At 50.1% G+C, this 18,989-nt stretch overlaps 1 protein-coding gene across 6 annotated transcripts in view; it reads left to right on the top strand.

Annotated features, from left to right (window-relative positions):
• LOC135054865 (oocyte zinc finger protein XlCOF7.1-like) overlaps positions 1-18,989 on the top strand; it is a 116,134-nt gene that overhangs the window by 59,906 nt on the left and 37,239 nt on the right. For all 6 annotated transcript variants that reach the window (XM_063958271.1, XM_063958270.1, XM_063958269.1 and 3 more), the window contains one exon: positions 18,326-18,454. In XM_063958271.1, the coding sequence (XP_063814341.1) occupies positions 18,326-18,454 (129 nt within the window). The remainder of the gene's footprint in view (positions 1-18,325; positions 18,455-18,989) is intronic.

Raw genomic sequence — 18,989 nt, forward strand, 5'->3', positions numbered from 1 at the left:
TGTTAAATCTTTTTATGCTGTTGAGACTATACAGGCGTTCACATGTAATTTTTTTAATTTGGAGAGCCTGTATAGTTGCTTGAGAGTTACAGTCCAGATTTTCAGCATTGTTATCATCTTGCAGAAGAAATTGGCTAGCATTCCAGAGGTCCAGGCATTCCTACAGGATGTTTTCCACCTTGCCCTGTGTACCACCAATTGTTCAGTGGAGTCTAACCTTGCTCTTTTCAGCTTTAACACCATTCAAACCTATTGAATCCATTAATTTTAAATTCCTAAATTGGAAGGTGTTTCTTTCTCCTACGTCCTAGAGGATGCTGGGGACACTTAAACAACCATGGGGTATAGACGGGATCCGCAGGAGAAATGGTTACTTTAAGACTTTAAAAGGGGTGTGAACTGGCTCCTCCCTCTATGCCCCTCCTCCAGACTCCAGTTAGATTCTGTGCCCAGTGAGACTGGATGCACTCTGAGGAGCTCTCCTGAGTTTCTCTGAAAAATACTTTTGTTAGGTTTATTATTTTCAGGGAGAACTGCTGGCAACAGGCTCCCTGCTTCGTGGGACTTAGGGGAGAGAAGCAGACGTACTTCTGTGAGTTTCAAGGCTCTGCTTCTTTGGCTACAGGACACCATTAGCTCCTGAGGGTCTGAACGCTAGGTATGCCTAGATGCTCGTTCCCAGAGCCCGCCGTTACACCCCTTACAGAGCCAGAAGTCAGAAGACGGGTGAGTAGAAGAAGATCTGAAGACTTCAGTGACGGCTTTGAGGTACCGCACAGCGGCCGCGCTGTGCGCCATGCTCCCACACACAGACGGCACTACAGGGTGAGGGGGGGGGGGGGGGGAAATCACCCTGGGCAGCATAAAAATCCTCAATATGGACTGGCAATGTAGTTTTTAAGTGCCTAGGCACTAAATCCGAACCCTCGCCAGGATAAATATTTTACAAAAATAACGGGGCTGAAGCGCGCCATTAAGGGGGCGGGGCTTAGCCCTCACAGCTCTCATCAGCGCCATTTTCTCTACACAGAGCTGCAGAGACGCTGGTCCTTCCTCTACACTACTGTACAAGTAACAGGGTGCAAAACAGGGGGGGCACAGTTATTTTGGTGCTGTATATGTAATTATAAAAGCGCTATCGGGTCTGAGGCTTTATATAAGGGATTTCAGAACCAGGATAAGCGCTGGGTTGTGAGCTGGCAAACTTCCTCTGTGTTTCTCTGACAGGCGTTACTGTGGGTCTGTCCCCTATATGCCCAGTGTGTTTGTGGGTGTCGGTACACGTGTGTCGGCATGTCTGAGGCTGAGTGCTCTTCCCAGGAGGAGACTGGATTAGGGAAAGAAACGGCTGTGGAAGTGACCCTGTCGGCACCGCCAACTCCTGATTGAGTAAATGTTTTGAGTGCTTTGAATGCGAATGTGGCTTTGTTAAATAAGAGATTAGATAAATCAGTCTCAGAGCCAGGCATGGAAAAAATCAGTGGAGGATGTGTTGTCACAAGTTCAGACCCCCTCTGGGTCACAAAAGCGTTAATTTACCCAGTTAGCAGATACAGATACCGACACGGACTCTGACTCCATTGTCGACTATAGTGATGCCAGATTAAATCCAAAACTGGCTAAAAGCATTCAGTACATGATTGTGGCGATAAAATATGTGTTACATATCACTGAGGACCCTGCTGTTCGTGATACAAGGGTCTGTATGTTTAAAGGAAAGAAACCTGAGGTAACGTTTCCTCCCACTCATGAACTGAATGCTTTATTTGAAAAGGTTTGGGAAAATCCTGACAAGAAGTTTCAGATTCCCAAGAGAATTCTGGTGGCATATCCGTTCCCCTCTGGGGATAGGGAAAAGTGTGAGTCACCCCCCACTGTCCAAAAAGGTAGCGCTTCCATCCCCTGACACAGCAGCCCTAAAGGAACCTGCGGATTGTAAGCAGGAAAATACATTGAAATCCATTTATGTCACTACGGGTATGCTGCTCAGACCTGCCGTTGCATCGGCGTGGGTGAGTAGCGCTATTGAAAAATGGGCAGATAACTTGTCATCTGAGATAGATACCCTGGATAGGGATAGCATTCTTTTGACACTGGGTTATATCAGGGACGCTGCAGCCTACCTAAAAGGAAGCTGCGAGGGATATTGGCCTTTTGGGAACAAGGGCCAGTGCCATGGCAGTCTCAGCTAGGAGAGCATTGTGGATTCATCAATGGAATGCTGATGCTGACTCTAAGAAGGCGATGGAGTCTCTGCCGTATAAAGGTGGTGCTTGTTTGGTGACGGCCTCACTGACCTGGTATGTACGGCTACCGCGGGTAAGTCATCCCTTTTTCTTTATGCTTCTGCACAACAAAAGAAACCGCACCACTATCAGATGCAGTCCTTTCGGCCCAATAAATTAAAAAAAGGGCGAGGGTCTTCCTTCCTTGCTTCTAGAGGAAGAGGAAAGGGAAAGAGGTCACCGGCTGTGGCAAGTTCCCAAGAGCAGAAGTCCTCTCCGGCTTCTGCTAAATCCACCGCATGACGCTGGGGCTCCTCTACAGGAGTCCGCACCGGTGGAGGCACGTCTCAAACTCTTCAGTCAGTTCTGGGCTCGTTCGGCCCTAGACCCATGGGTTTTGGAAATAGTGTCCCAGGGGTACAAGCTAGAGTTTCAAGACGTTCCCCCTCACCGATTTTTCAAATCAGCCTTGCCAGCTTCTCCTCCGGACAGGGAGGTGGTATGCGAAGCAATACGGAAATTGTGTCAAAATCAAGTCATTGTCAGGGTTCCTTTGTCGCAACAGGGAGAAGGCTTCTATTCGAGCCTGTTCGTGGTCCCGAAGCCAGACTGCTCAGTCAGACTGATCCTGAACCTCAAATCCCTTAATTTCTACCTACGGAAATTCAAATTCAAGATGGAATCTCTCCGGGCAGTGATATCCAGTCTGGAGGAGGGGGATTTCATGGTGTCGGTAGATATAAAGGATGCCTATTTGCATGTTCCCATTTTATCCTCCACATCAGGCTTACCTGAGGTTTGCAGTGCAGGATTGCCATTATCGGTTTCAGACGTTGCCGTTTGGTCTGTCCACGGCTCCGAGAATTTTCACCAAAGTAATGGCGGAAATGGTGATTCTCCTGCGCAAGCAAGGAGTCACAATTATTCCGTACTTGGACGATCTCCTGATAAAAGCGAGGTCCAAGGAACAATTACTGCAGAACATTACGCTCTCCCTGACAATTCTGCAACAACATGGTTGGCTCCTAAACTTGCCAAAATCTCAGTTGGTTCCGACGACACGTCTGTTGTTCTTGGGTATGATTCTGGACACGGAATTACAGAGAGTTTTTCTTCCAGTGGAAAAGGTTGTAGAAATTCAGAACCTAGTCAAACAGATTCTGAAACCAGCAAGAGTGTCGATTCATCAATGCACTCGATTGCTGGGAAGATGGTGGCGGCCTACGAGGCCATTCAGTTTGGCAGATTCCATGCCAGAGTGTTTCAGTGGGACCTGTTGGACAAGTGGTCCAGGTCCCATCTGCACATGCACAGACAGATAATCCTGTCTTCCAAGACCAGAATCTCACTCCTGTGGTGGCTGTACAGCTCTCGCCTCCTAGAGGGACGCAGGTTCGGGATCCAGGACTGGATCCTGGTGACCACGGATGCGAGTCTCCGAGGCTGGGGTGCAGTCACACAGGGGGAAAATTTCCAGGGAAAATGGTCAAGCCAGGAAGCTTGTCTACACATAAACATTCTGGAATTAAGGGCCAGTTATAACGGCCTTCTACAAGCGGAACATCTTGTTCGCGATCTGCCCGTCCTGATTCAGTCGGACAACATAACAGCAGTGGCGTACATAAACCGCCAGGGCGGAACGAAGAGCAGAGCGGCAATGGCAGAGGCCACAAAAGTTTTCCGCTGGGCGGAAAGATATGTAAGCGCTCTGTCAGCGGTCTTCATTCCAGGAGTGGACAACTGGGAAGCAGACTTCCTCAGCAGACACGATCTCCATTCAGGAGAGTGGGGTCTTCATCAAGAGGTCTTTGCAGAAGTGACAAGTCGTTGAGGAATTCCTCAAATAGACATGATGGCGTCTCGCCTCAACAAGAAACTAACAAGATATTGTTCCAGGTCGAGGGACCCTCAACCAATAGCGGTGGACACACTAGTGAAACCGTGGGTGTTTCAGTCGGTATATGTGTTCCCTCCGATTCCACTCATTCCAAAAGTGAAGATCATAAGAAGAACAAGGGTTCATGCAATCCTCATTGTTCCAGACTGGCCAAGGAGAGCCTGGTATCCAGATCTTCAGGAATTGCTCATAGGAGATCCCTGGCCTCTTCCTCTACGAGAGGATCTGTTACAGCAGGGGCCATGCGTGTACCAAGACTTACTGCGGCTTCGTTTGACGGCTTGGAGGTTGAACGCTGGATCCTAGCCCGAAAGGGTATTCCCAGTGAAGTCATTCCCACACTTCTTCAGGCTAGAAAAGAAGTAACGGCAAAACATTATCACCGTATTTGGAGAAAATGTGTCTTGGTGTGAATCCAAGAAGGCTCCTACGGAAGAATTTCAGCTGGTCCGTTTTCTCCATTTTCTGCAAGCAGGTGTAGATGCGGGCTTAAAATTAGGCTCAATTAAGGTACAAATTTCGGCCTTGTCAATTTTCTTTCAAAAAGAATTGGCCTCCCTTCTGTAAGTTCAGACTTTCGTAAAAGGCATGCTGCACATCCAACCTCCCTTTGTGCCCCCGGTGGCACCATGGGATCTTAACGTGGTGTTGAAGTTCCTGCAATCTCATTGGTTTGAACCTTTACGTAAGGTAGAGTTGAAATTCGTCACTTGGAAAGTGATCATGCTGTTGGCCTTGGCCTCTGCAAGGCGGGTGTCTGAATTAGCGGCTTTGTCTCACAAGAGCCCCTATTTGATCTCCCATGAAGATAGAGCAGAGTTGAGAACTCGTCAGCAATTTCTGCCGAAAGTGGTGTCATCGTTTCAAATGAACCAACCTATTGTGGTGCCAGTGGCTACTGACGCTTTAGCGGAATCGAAGTCTCTAGATGTGGTCAGAGCTTTGAAAATTTATGTAGCCAGAACGGCTCAGATTAGGAAAACGGAGGCTCTGTTTGTCCAGTATGATCCCAACAAGATTGGGGCTCTTGCTTCCAAGCAGACTATTGCACGCTGGATCTGTAATACGATTCAGCAAGCTCATTCTACGGCTGGATTGCCGTTACCGAAATCGGTGAAGGCCCATTCTACCAGAAAGGTGGGCTCATCCTGGGCGGCTGCCAGGGGGGTCTCGGCATTACAGCTTTGCCGAGCAGCTACTTGGTCGGGTTCAAACACTTTTGCAAAGTTTTACAAGTTTGATACCCTGGCTAAGGAGGACCTCTTGTTTGGTCAATCGGTGCTGCAGAGTCATCCACACTCTCCCGCCCGTTCTTGAGCTTTGGTGTAAACCCCATGGTTCTTGAAGTGTCCCCAGCATCCTCTAGGACGTAGGAGAAAATAGGATTTTAATACCTACCGGTAAATCCTTTTCTCTTAGTCCACAGAGGATGCTGGGCGCCCGTCCCAGTGCGTACTGTATCTGCAGTCATTGGTTATGGTTACACACGTGTCGTGTTGCGTTTATAGTCAGCCTGTTGCTGTCGGTATTCATGCCATTGCATGCGTTGAGTTAAATGCCATGTTGTACGGCATGCTTGAGGTGTAAGCTGGTATGTATCTCACCTTAGTTTAAATCAAAATAAATCCTTTTTCCTCGAAATGTCCGTCTCCCTGGGCACAGTTCCTATAACTGGAGTCTGGAGCAGGGGCATAGAGGGAGGAGCCAGTTCACACCCCTTTTAAAGTCTTAAAGTGCCCATGTCTCCTGTGGATCCCGTCTATACCCCATGGTTCTTGAAGTGTCCCCAGCATCCTCTACGGACTAAGAGAAAAGGATTTACCGGTAGGTATTAAAATCCTATTTTCTGCTGGGTTTTGCCTCATCTTTGTTCTCATTGAGGTGTCAAATTTCAAACTAAAGTTCTAGCTTTAGGAAGTGAAGGATCTCTGTCCTCTATATGGAATTAGAGTCTTGAGGGTCTATATCAGTGGTCCCCACTACGTAGCATGCGGTACTCCTCAGCGATTATAGCTAACACTAAAAAAGTAGTGACAGAGAGATGGAAAGGGGCAGTGTGAGAGGGAGAGATGGGAGGGGGCAGTGTGAGAGGAAGAGATGGAAGGGGGCAGTGGGAGAGGGAGAGATGGGAGGGGGCAGTGGGAGAGGGAGAGATGGAAGGGGGCAGTGTGAGAGGGAGAGATGGGAGGGGGCAGTGTGAGAGGAAGAGATGGAAGGGGGCAGTGGGAGAGGGAGAGATGGGAGGGGGCAGTGGGAGAGGGAGAGATGGAAGGGGGCTGTGAGAGAGGGAGAGATGGGAGGGGGGCAGTGTGAGAGAGAGATGTGAGGTGGCAGTGTGAGAGGGAGAGATGGGAGGGGGCAGTGTGAGAGGGAGAGATGGGAGGGGGCAGTGTGAGAGGGAGAGATGGGAGGGGGCAGTGGGAGAGGGAGAGATGGGAGGGGGCAATGAGAGGAAGAGATAGAGGGGCCAGTGAGAGAGAGAGAGGGGGGGGGGGGCGGTGTGATGGATAGATAGAGAGGGGGGCAGTGAGAGGGAGAGAGATGAAGGGGGTTATGGGAGGGGGCAGTGGGAGAGGGAGAGATGGGAGGGGGCAGTGGGAGATGGAGAGATGGGAGGGGGCAGTGGGAGAGGGAGAGATGAGAGGGTGCAGTGGGAGAGGGAGAGATGGGAGGGGGCAGTGGGAGAGGGAGAGATGGGAGGGGGCAGTGGGAGAGGGAGAGATGGGAGGGGGCAGTGTGAGAGGGAGAGATGGGAGGGGGCAGTGAGAGGGAGAGATAAAGGGGGCAGTGTGAGAGGGAGAGATGGGAGGGGGCAATGTGGGGAAGAGGGAGAGATAGAGGGGCCAGTGAGAGAGAGGGGGGGGGGGCGGTGTGATGGATAGATAGAGAGGGGGGCAGTGAGAGGGAGAGAGATGAAGGGGGTTATGGGAGGGGGCAGTGTGAGAGGGAGAGATGGGAGGGGGCAGTGTGAGAGGGAGAGATGGGAGGGGGCAGTGTGAGAGGGAGAGATGGGAGGGGGCAGTGGGAGAGGGAGAGATGGGAGGGGGCAGTGGGAGAGGGAGAGATGGGAGGGGGCAGTGGGAGAGAGAGAGATGGGAGGGGGCAGTGGGAGAGGGAGAGATGGGAGGGGACAGTGTGAGGGAGAGATGGGAGGGGACAGTGTGAGGGAGAGATGGGAGGGACAGTGAGATGGAAGGGGGCAGTGGGAGAGGGAGAGATGGAAGGGGGCAGTTGGAGACGGAGAGATGGGAGGGGGCAGTGTGAGAGGGAGAGATGGGAGGGGGCAGTGTGAGAGGGAGAGATGGGAAGGGGCAGTGTGAGAGGGAGAGATGGGAAGGGGCAGTGTGAGAGGGAGAGATGGAAGGGGGCAGTGGGAGAGGGAGAGATGGGAGGGGGCAGTGGGAGAGGGAGAGATGGGAGGGGGCAGTGTGAGAGGGAGAGATGGGAAGGGGCAGTGTGAGAGGGAGAGATGGGAGGGGGCAGTGTGAGAGGGAGAGATGGGAGGGGGCAGTGGGAGAGGGAGAGATGGGAGGGGGCAGTGGGAGAGGGAGAGATGGGAGGCGGCAGTGTGAGAGGGAGAGATGGGAGGCGGCAGTGTGAGAGGGAGAGATGGGAGGCGGCAGTAAGAGGAAGAGATAGAGGGGCCAGAGAGAGAGAGGGGGGGGGTGAGGGAGAGAGGGGGGGGGGGGGTGATGGATAGATAGAGAGGGGCAGTGAGAGGGAGAGATGGAGGGGGCTATGAGAGGGAGACAGATGAAGGGGGTTGTGAGAGGGAGACAGATGAAGGGGGCAGTGAGAGGGAGAGATGGAGGGGCGGTGTGAGGGAGAGAGAGAGAGGGGGGGCAGTGAGAGGTAGAGATGGATGGGGCGGTGTGAGGGAGAGAGAGATGGAGGGGGCAGTGAGAAGGAGAGATGGAAGGGATAATTCAGAGCAGTATGAAGTGATGTATGAGAAAGATTTGGAGAATGCAATGGAAGAGTTATAGGGGCGGAAACAAGAGCTACAGTATATTAGACTCAATTGAGACGTATAAGGGTGGCTATGAGAGGTAATTTAGAGAGATATAAAGCTGGCAATGGAAGAGATTTAAGGAGGGCAGTGTTTGCATGCATTGTACAGCATCCTATATAATAAAAAGCTGACACTACTTCTCACATCTATGGGAAGAGTTCAAGTGTTTGTGCGCCAGCAGCCACTAGATGGCACCTGATAGAGCAATTCAGGTGTTGCTCCATTTGAGCTACACTGATATTACTGATAAATTGTTCCGTCATTCTGATGGGCTGGTAACTAGTTGTCTGTATTGGTCTTAAATGTTATGTAATGAATAATGTCATTTCTCATATGTCCTAGAGCAGGGGTGTCAAACTCAAATTCATCGGGGGCCGCATCAGCAGTTTGGTCCCCATCAAAGGGCCGGTTGTATCTGTAGGTCTATGTGTCCACTCTTTATTATCATAAATTAATGTCACTGCATTCAATTATTACTGTTTTTTGTAATAATGTAAGTAATAACTAGCTCTGAAAGGGGGAGACGCAGAGAGAGAGCGCGAGGGGGGAGACGCAGAGGGGGGAGAGACGGAGAGAGGAGCAGAGAGAGGGGGAGACAGAGAGGGGAAATGGATAGTGAGGAGATAGGGATAGAGAGGGGGGAGAGACGGAGAGAGAAAGGGGGGAGACAGACAGAGAGCGAGAAAGGAGGAGAGACGGAGAGTGGGGGGAGACAGAGAGGAAGGAGATGCATAGAGGGGGATACATGAAGAGAGAGGGGGGGCAGAGGAGCGAGAGAGAGGAGGAGCAGCACTTTCCACTTGTACAACAATAGTATTGCATTTTCCTGCCTGGCATCAGTAGTGCTTACAATCAGGGGCTGTCACTGTGCATGGAGATGGCTGCCAGTGACTCTATGCATCCCTCCCATGAACTTTTGGCGCTGGTGACAATCAGGACCGGGGTGTAACAGCCAGGTGTCCGTGTGAACAGCAATAGAGAGAGGGACTTGGAATAGTTAAACAAGTCGGGCACATGCAGCATTTGAGTCTATGGTGGAGGAGCTGAAAGCAGAGCATCTCCTTCTCCCCCTCCGGCCGGGAGTCGGGACCCGAGTCACTGACTGTGCAGTGACTGTCTTAATGCACAGGGCTCCGGGGCACTGGTGGTGGGCAGACAGGCGCAGCGTTGGTGGCGGCATTAAATGAGTCAGTGAGACTCATTGTAATGCCGGAAGCTCGGGGACCTGAACCAGCCCCCACCGCGGGAACAGTCAGCCCCCCTGTCACCGCTGATTGTAACAGCTCAGAGCTAAAGCAGCATCACCACCCGGAGCTGGCCGCGGGATCACGGAGTACCCAGCCCCGATCCCCGCTGCGGAACACTGGCAGCTCTCAGACCCCAACACCCTCCTCCAGCCGCAGGTTATCCACTGTCCGAAGCACAACTCACCAAATCGAGGAGAGCTGCGCCATCAAGTCCGCACTGGCAAGGCTCCACCTCCTATTTTTAAAGTTTGCAGCCGGGCCACAGAGCCATTAATCAATCTGGCAGGCTAGGGATTGGCTGCAGCGAAGCGCGTCCCACGGACCCACCCATGTTTGAAATGTGAGTCCGCGGGCCATCAGACGAGGTCTGGCGGGCCGGATTTGGCCCGCGGGCCTTGTGTTTGACACCCCTGTCCTAGAGGATGCTGGGGTCCACTTCAGTACCATCGGGTATAGACGGTTCCGCAGGAGGCATGGGCACTTAAAGACTTTTCAAGGGTGTGAACTGGCTCCTCCCTCTATGTCCCTCCTCCAGACCTCCAGTTTAGAAAATGTACCCAGGCAGACTGGATGCACTCCAGGGGAGCTCTACTAAGTTTCTCTGAAAAGACTTATGTTAGGTTTTTTTTATTTTCAGGGAGAACTGCTGGCAACAGTCTCCCTGCTTCGTGGGACTTAGGGGGCAGAAGTAGGAACCAACTTCCTGAATAGTTTCATAGCTCTGCTTCTGGCTGACAGGACACCATTAGCTCCTGAAGGGAACTGAACGCTAGCTGTGGCTATGTGCTCACTCCCACAGCCTGCCGTCACCCCCCTTACAGAGCCAGAAGTCAGAAGACAGGTGAGTGTAAGAAGAAATCTTCAGACATTGTGACGGCTAAAAGGTACTGCTCAGCGGGCGGGAACGCTGTGTGCCATGCTACCCACACATACACTGGCACTGCAGGGCGCGGGAAAGGGGGGCACCCTGGGCAGCATGAAACCTAGAAACCTGACAAAAATAGAGGGCATAAGATGCCGAGGCACAGCCCTACCCCCGCCAGTATAAACATATTGGTATCAAAAGCTCTGAGGAAAAACGCGCCATTGCGGGGGCGGGGCTTCCTCCTCAGTCAGCCAGCACACTGCTCAGCGCCATTTTCTTCCAGAAAAAAGCAGGGGAAGAAACGCTGATCCTCATCTCAGTTTCTGTTTAGTATCAGAGTACAAAGAGGGGGGGGGGGTGTATATTGTGATATTATGGCAATATGTGTGTGTGTGTGTGTGTGTGTGTGTGTGTGTGTATATATATATATATATGTATATATATGTATGTATATATAGCGGAAAGTCTCTGTGTACAAAGTACACGACACAGGGATTTTATTATTTAAGCGCTGAGTTGTGGACTGCCAATTAATTTCTGTGTCCCTCTGACAGATTTTACTGTGGGTCTGTCCCCTATAAGCCCGGAGTGTCTGTGGTGTGATTGTGCACGTGCGTGACATGTCTGAGGCAGGGAGCTCTTCCTCTGTAGGAGCCATGTTAGGGACACAGAGTTGTAATATGACACCAAGAGCCTGACTGGGTGAAAGGTTACGTGATAGTGCAGTGTTCGCAAATACGCGCTATAGCACGTATTTTACCCGGATCTGAAGGCGGGGACTCACTTTTCAAAAATGTGAGGGTCCCCGGGGACGCGCTCCGCTGCAGCCAACTCCTTGTAAATTGACGGCGATGGCGCTTCGTGCCCCTCCCCCTCCTGGTCACGTGCAGCGGCTTCACACGTAGGCCGGGCAGAGAGAGAAGACGGATCTGCGGCTGCTGTACGCTGTGCTGCGGGCGGGCGGTGACTCGCCAAGACCGTGAACTGCAGCTCCCTCCCAACCCGATATCTCCCTCCCTCTCGGCTGCCTCCAGTGTGCTCTCCCGCGATCTGTGTGAAGGAGAGCAGCGGTGACCGCCAGGAACCTTACCTCCAGCCCCTGCCGTGCTCTGCCACCATACTGCTGCCGTGAGAAGAGCGGGCTGCACCATTACTATCAGGTGTCCCCTAGCTTTCATGTCCATGGGAATGTAACTGAGTTGATCACCTGGAGTAGTAATCTGTGCTCTCTACAGTAGCTTTGTAGTAAGTGTGCCCCATGTACAGAGTCTTTAGTATATATAGCACTAAGGTATATGGTCTTCTTTACTGTGCTGCGGCGTGCTCTACCTGGTGCAATGTGCATAACGGCGTGCTCTACCTGGCGCAGTGTATATAACGTGCTCTACCTGGCGCAGTGTGTACAACGGCGTGCTCTACCTGGTGCAGTGTGTATAAAGTGCTCTACCTGGCGCAATGTGTATAAAGTGCTCTACCTGGCGCAGTGTGTATAATGTGCTCTACCTGGCGCAGTGTGTATAACGGCGTGCTCTACCTGGCGCAGTGTGTATAACGTGCTCTACCTGGCGCAGTGTGTATAACGGCGTGCTCTACCTGGTGCAGTGTGTATAAAGTGCTCTACCTGGCGCAATGTGTATAAAGTGCTCTACCTGGCGCAGTGTGTATAATGTGCTCTACCTGGCGCAGTGTGTATAACGGCGTGCTCTACCTGGCGCAGTGTGTATAACGTGCTCTACCTGGCGCAGTGTGTATAACGGCGTGCTCTACCTGGCGCAGTGTGTATAACGGCGTGCTCTACCTGGCGCAGTGTGTATAACGTGCTCTACCTGGCGCAATGTGTATAAAGGCGTGCTCTACCTGGCGCAGTGTGTATAACGTGCTCTACCTGGCGCAGTGTGTATAACGTGCTCTACCTGGCGCAGTGTGTATAGGAGGTTCTACTTGGTGCAATATGTATAAGCGGCACTACAGTGTGGTGTAATGTGAATTGGCACTATTATGTGGTCACGCCCCTTCCCCATGAAGCCATGCCTCTAAATTTTTGCACCGCGCACCTCATGTAGTTTCGAATCTGGGAGGTGGAGCTCCAATTCACTTTCTGCCAAAGGGCACCAAAATATCTAGTTAAAGCTCTGGGGCAGAGTGTCCTGCATGCTACACAGCCCAGCAGCACTGTCACCCCATTCCCCCACCTTGCAACACTTCTGTAGTGTCCAAATAAGATTAAAACCTTAATTCCGATGGGACCCAGAAAAGAACCGGTAGGACCCCAATTTTTAAAAGTGAGGGGTCCCTGGGACCCACTTTTTTTTGGGCTCAGCACGATCACTGATAGTGTGGATCATATCAGTAAGAGGTTGGACTGAATCTCATGCAGAAAACTGAAAATAATCTGTTGAAGATGTGATTTTTAATAGTTCTGCCTTTCATCCACAGGGACCCCTCTTGGTCACATACAAATTTGCACAAGTAGTACAAACTGATACCGACACGGACTTTGATTCCTGTGTCGACACTAGTGATTCCAGGGGAATAGGTCCTAAGTTAGCAAAAAGCATTCAAAACAAGTTTTAGCTATAAAGGAGGTGTTCGAAGTTACGAAGCCCCCTCTTTTACCACAGGAGAGGGTTTACTTTAGTAAAGAAGTCATGTAATTTTCCCTCCACCTCACGAATTGAACAGTCTCTTGGAGGGAGTCTGATTTAACCTGAAAATAAATTTCAGATTCCCAAAAGGAATTCAGGCAGCTTACCTTTTTCCAAAAGGTGGGAGTCACCCCACATTTTAGACAGGGCCCTGTCATAAAAGGAAAAAGGTGTTTCTCCCTGCGCCTAGAATGGCTTCACTTAAGGAGCCGGCAGACCGCAGGTTCGTGAGGTGATCTATTGATGTGGCCAATGGGACACTACTCAGCCCTACCATTGTCTGTGAGTGGGTGAGTAGTGCTATTGAAAAGTGGTCCGAAAACTTGTCATTAGACATTAACACAATAGATGGAGACGAGCTACTCCTAACGTTAGGTCATATAGACGCTGCTGCGTACGTGCTAGAAACCATGAAAGATGGGATCAAGAAACGCTACCATGGCAATCTCAGCACGGAGGGCGTTGTGAATTAGCCAATGGAATGCTGGCACAGACTCCAAAAGAAATATGGAGGCTCTCCCGTATAAAGGTGAGGCCTTATTTGGAGATGGGCTGGATGCTTTAGTTCTGCGGCTAACCCTGGTGGAGTCGACATTCTTGTCTAATGCTCCTACGCCGGCGTAAAAGACACATCACTCTCAGATGCAGTCTTTTCAACCCAAAAAAAAAGGGTAAAGGCCTTCTTTGTGGGTAAAGGTAGGGGAAAAGGAAATAAAGTCCACAGTGTCTCACAGGAGCAGAAATCAACCTCTGCTTATGCCAAATCTTCAGCATGACGCCGGGGCTCCCTTGCGGGAGTCCACTCAGGTGGGGGCACGTCTGAAACTCTTCAGTCAGTTCTGGGTTCAGTCTGGCCTAGACACGTGGGCCGTACAAAGAGAGTCCCACGGGTATAAACTGGAGTTTCATGACATTTCCCCAGGCCGTATTATCGAATCGACCTTACCAGCTTCTGTCCTGGATAGGGAAGTGGTAGCAGCAGCAATACAGTGATTGTGTCAGGATCAAGTCATTGGGGGTCATTCCGAGTTGTTCGCTCGTTATTTTTCTCGAAGCGATTAGTCGCTCATGCGCAATGTCTGCAGTGCGACTGCGCCAAGTAAATTTGCTATGCAGTTTGGTATTTTACTCACGGCATTACAAGGTTTTTTCTTTGTTCTGTTGATCGTAATGTGATTGACAGGAAGTGGGTGTTTCTGGGCGGAAACTGGCCGTTTTATGGGTGTGTGCGAAAAAACGCTACAGTTTCTGGGAAAAACGCGGGAGTGGCTGGAGAAACGGAGGAGTGTCTGGCCGAACGCTGGGTGTGTTTGTGACGTCAAACCAGGAATGACAAGCACTGAACTGATCGCAGATGCCGAGTAAGTGTGGAGCTACTCAGAAACTGCTAAGAAGTGTCTATTCGCAATTTTGCTAATCTTTCGTTCGCAATTTTGATAAGCTAAGATTCACTCCCAGTAGGTGGCGGCTTAGCGTGTGCAAAGCTGCTAAAAGCAGCTTGCGAGCGAACAACTCGGAATGAGGGCCATTGTCCTGGTTCCCTTGTCTCAACAAGGAGAAAGGTTTTTATTCAAGCCTATTTGTAGTTCCGAAGCCAGACGGCTCGGTCAGACCATTTCTAAACCTGAAAAATCTGAATCTCTACCTGCAAAGGTTCAAGTTTAAGATGGAATCTCTGAGGGCAGTGATTTCCAGTCTGGAGGAGGGGGAATTCATGGTGTCATTGGACATAAAAGATGCTTACTTACATGTTCCCATTTATCCTCCGCATCAAGTTTATCTACAGGATTGTCATTACCAGTTTCAGACGTTGCCATTCGGACTCTCCACGGCACCAAGGGTATTCACCAAAGTAATGGCGGAGACGATGGGCCTCCGACTGCAAGGAGTCAATATAATTCCTTATCTGGACGATCTCCTGATAAAAGCGAGGTCCAGGGAAAAGTTGATGCAGAACATTGCACTCTCCCTGACAATACTCCCAACAACACGGTTGGATCATAAATTTTCCTAAGTCACAATTGGAACCGACGACAAGATTGTCCTTTCTCGGGATGATACTGGACACAGAAGTACAGAGGGTATTTCTTCCAGTAGAAAAGGCTCCGGAAATCCAGAGAATGGTCAAACAAATTCTGAAACCAACAAGAGTGTTGATTCATCAATGCATTCGGTTGTTGGGAAAGATGGTAGCGGCCTACGAGGCCATACAGATTGGCCGATTCCATGCCAGAATATTCCAGGGGGACCTATTGGACAAGTGGTCCGTATCCCATTATCAGAGGATAATCCTGTCATCAAAAGCCAAAATTTAGCTCCTGTGGTGGCTACACAGTTCTCACCTCCTAGAGGGACGCAGGTTCGGGATTCAAGACTGGATCCTGGTGACCACGGATGCAAGTCTCCGAGACTGGGGAGCAGTCACACAGGGGGAGAGCTTCCAAGGAAGATGGTCAAGTCCAGAAACTTGTCTTCACATAAACGTTCTGGAGTTGAGTGCCATTTACAACAGCATTCTACAAGCGGTACATCTTCTTCAAGATCAACCCGTACAGATCCAGTCGGACAATGTAACAGCAGTCGCGTACATAAACCGTCAGGGCGGAACGAAAAGCAGAGCGGCAAGGGCAGAGGTGACAAAGTTCCTCCGCTGGGCAGAAAGACACGCAAGAGATCTGTCGGCAATTTTCGTTCCGGGAGTGGACAACTGAGAAGCAGACTTCCTCAGCAGACATGATCTCCATCCAGGAGAATGGGGCTTCCACCAAGAAGTCTTCGCAGAGGTGACAGGTCTTTGGGGAGTTCCTCAAGTAGACATGATGGCATCTCGTCTCAACAAGAAGCTTCAAAGATATTGTTCCAAGTCGAGAGACCCTCAAGCAATAGCAGTGGATGCACTAGTGACCCAGGGGGTGTGCCGGTCGGTATATGTCTTCCCTCCACTTGCACTGATACCAAAAGTTCTCAAAATCATAAGGAGAATAGGAGTTCGAGCGACCCTCATGGTCCCAGACTGGCCAAGGAGGGCTTGGTATCCAGATCTTCAAGAAGTTGATCATAGAAGATCCTCGGCCTCTTCCTCTTCGCGAAGACCTGCTACAGCAGGGGCCGTGCATGTATCACGACTTACCGTGGCTACGTTTGACGGCATGGCTGTTGCGCGCCGGATCCTAGCCCGAAAGGGTATTCCCAAAGAAGTCATTCCCACTCTTATTCAGGCCAGGAAAGGAGTAACGTCTAAACATTACCACCGTATTTGGAGAAAATATGTGTCTGAAACCAAGAAGGCTCCAACGGAAGAGTTTTCAGTTAGGACGTTTTCTCCATTTTCTCCAGGAGGGTGTGGATGCAGACCTACGATTGGGTTCAATCAAGGGACAGCTTTTGGCTTTGTCCGTTTTCTTTCAGAAACAATTGGCCTCCCTTCCAGAAGTTCAGACTTTCGTGAAAGGGGTGCTACACATCCAACCTCCATTTGTGCCTCCTGTGGCACCATGGGATCTTAACGTGGTGTTACGATTCCTTCAATCGGATTGGTTTGAACCTCTCCAGGAGATGGAGTTGAAATTTCTCACTTGGAAAGTGGTCATGCTGTTGGCCTTGGCATCCGCAAGAAGGGTGTCTGATTTAGGGGCCTTGTCTCACAAGAGCTCTTACCTTATCTTCCATGAAGATAGGGCTGAGTTACGAACTCGTCAACAATTTCTTCCAAAGGTGTTTTTCTTCTTTCCAAATACACCAACCTATTATGGTGCCAGTGGCTACTGACACTATCGCTGCTTCAAAGTCCCTTGATGTGGTCAGGGCTTTGGGAATCTATGTCGCAAGAATGACTCGGATAAGGAAAACAGAGGCTCTTTTTGTCCTGTATGCTCCCAACAAGATTGGGTGTCCTGCTTCTAAGCAGACTATTGCGCGCTGGATCAGAGGTACGATTCAGCACGCTCATTCTACGGCAGGATTTCCGGTACCGAATTCGGTGACTGTCCATTCTACTAGAAAGGTGGGCTCGTCCTGGGCGGCTGCCCGGGGTGTCTCGGCATTACAACTTTGCAGAGCAGATACTTGGTCAGGGGCAAACACGTTTGCTAAGTTTTACAAGTTTGACACCTTAGCCGATGAGGACCTACAGTTTGGTCAATCGGTGCTGCATGGTCATCCGCACTTTCCCGCCCATACTGTAGCTTTGGTATAACCCCATGGTACTGAGGTGGACCCCAGCATCCTCTAGGACGTATGAGAAAATAGGATTTTAATACCTACCGGTAAATCCTTTTCTCCTAGTCCGTGGAGGATGCTGGGCACCTAGCCCAGTGCGTACTTTTCCTGCAGTTATTAGTTTGTAGTTACACAAGTGTTGTGTTACAGTTATTTTCAGCATGTTGCTGCAAAGATTGTACATACCCGTTGGCATGTGTTGTGTTGAATGCCATGTTATGCGGCATGGTTGAGGAGTGAGCTGGTATGAATCTCACCGTTAAATTAAAAGTAATTCCTTTCCTCGAAATGTCCGTCTCCCTGGGCACAGTTCCTATACTGAGGTCTGGAGGAGGGGCATAGAGGGAGGAGCCAGTTCACACCCTTCAAAAGTCTTAAAGTGCCCATGGCTCCTGCAGAACCGTCTATACCCCATGGTACTGAAGTGGACCCCAGCATCCTCCACGGACTAGGAGAAAAGGATTTACTGGTAGGTATTGAAAATCCTATTTTAGTTAGTATGCAGCCCACTTGTTCTTATCTGTTAGTGGCTCTTGGAAATTGTCCAATAACTACCACTTGTCTATGTAGATAGATCATTGCGTAGGACATATAGCCGCGTTAGTGGGACAAAGTCAGGACATTTGAATTCTGTAGGTTAAAGTGATTTGCCATACTTAAAACCTGCTGATGTAGGATCAACGATAAGGCTGCGAGGGAAAGGCATCAAAGCTTCTGTTCCCATACAAGGCCGACCCACCCTGCTATGGGCTAAAACACACTACCCGGCTTTTGCCGGCCGGGATAAAGCCGGCCGGCTTTTTCCCGTGCCGGCATTGTAGTTAACAGTGTGAGGGCTAGGGTCCCTTCACACTGCACGGCCCCGGCCCGGCTGCCGGGATGCAGCCGGGCCGTCTTTGCAGCCAGTGAACCGTGTGTGTGAAGGGGAGCTTTCACACACAACGTTTTTTTCTGAAGCCGTGTCTGATGCTGCACATGCGCACAGCATCACACACGGCTCAAAGCCGTCCTGTGTGAGCGACTCTGCCGGTTTCTCCCGGATGGCAAAAAGCCGGACAAAGTTTGTCCGGCTTTTTGCCATCCGGGAGAAACCGGCCAGTGTGTTACAGCCTTATGTGTTTTTGTTTTTTTGTTTTGGAATGCCCAGGTCATCTTTGCCAATAATAACAAAAGACCTCTATTTAGAAGTGTCATTAATGTTATGATTCACATACAGGATGGAGTGAAAAAAAATCTGACATTGTGCCGGTGATTGTGGAAATCGATGAGCCCTGTGAGAAGGGCACCCAGCATTCGGTGGTGAAGGTGGAGGCGGAAGAAGCTGGTGATGCAGGCAGCAAAATAGGTCGGTAATGTGATATGAATAGAAGCAGTACTTGTAATAATGCATCGGGGTTGTCTGAGTCTCGGGACACCATAATGTATTTACATTGGACTTTTTTGAGTTGTTACCTGGATATTATGGATAAGGTTTTATTTATTCTTTACACGGATTTCAATTTATTTTGCCCTATTGGAGGTACTGTATAATCAGGGATTCATTTATGGATTTGTCTTATTGGAAAAGCATTATTTTAAATACACCTGGGTTACTGGACAGTCTTCTGAAGTGGGCGTAAGTATTCGTTCTACGCACTAAGCGTTACGGGTCCTTCATCCTGTGCAGCGTGCACTGACATCGCTTACATACAGCATGCTAGGAGAGATTTATAGGAATAAATGGAATGATACATCCAGCCCATCCATGGCTACTGTAAGGCTAGTACTTTCCCGCCAGCCAAGTAAATTATCAGCAGACGTTAGAATAGGAATAAATGGAATGATACATCCAGCCCACCCATGGCTACTGTAAGGCTAGTACTTTCCCGCCAGCCAAGTAA

The sequence above is a fragment of the Pseudophryne corroboree genome, chromosome 3, assembly GCF_028390025.1.
Source record: "Pseudophryne corroboree isolate aPseCor3 chromosome 3, aPseCor3.hap2, whole genome shotgun sequence".
Lineage (NCBI taxonomy): Eukaryota > Metazoa > Chordata > Amphibia > Anura > Myobatrachidae > Pseudophryne > Pseudophryne corroboree.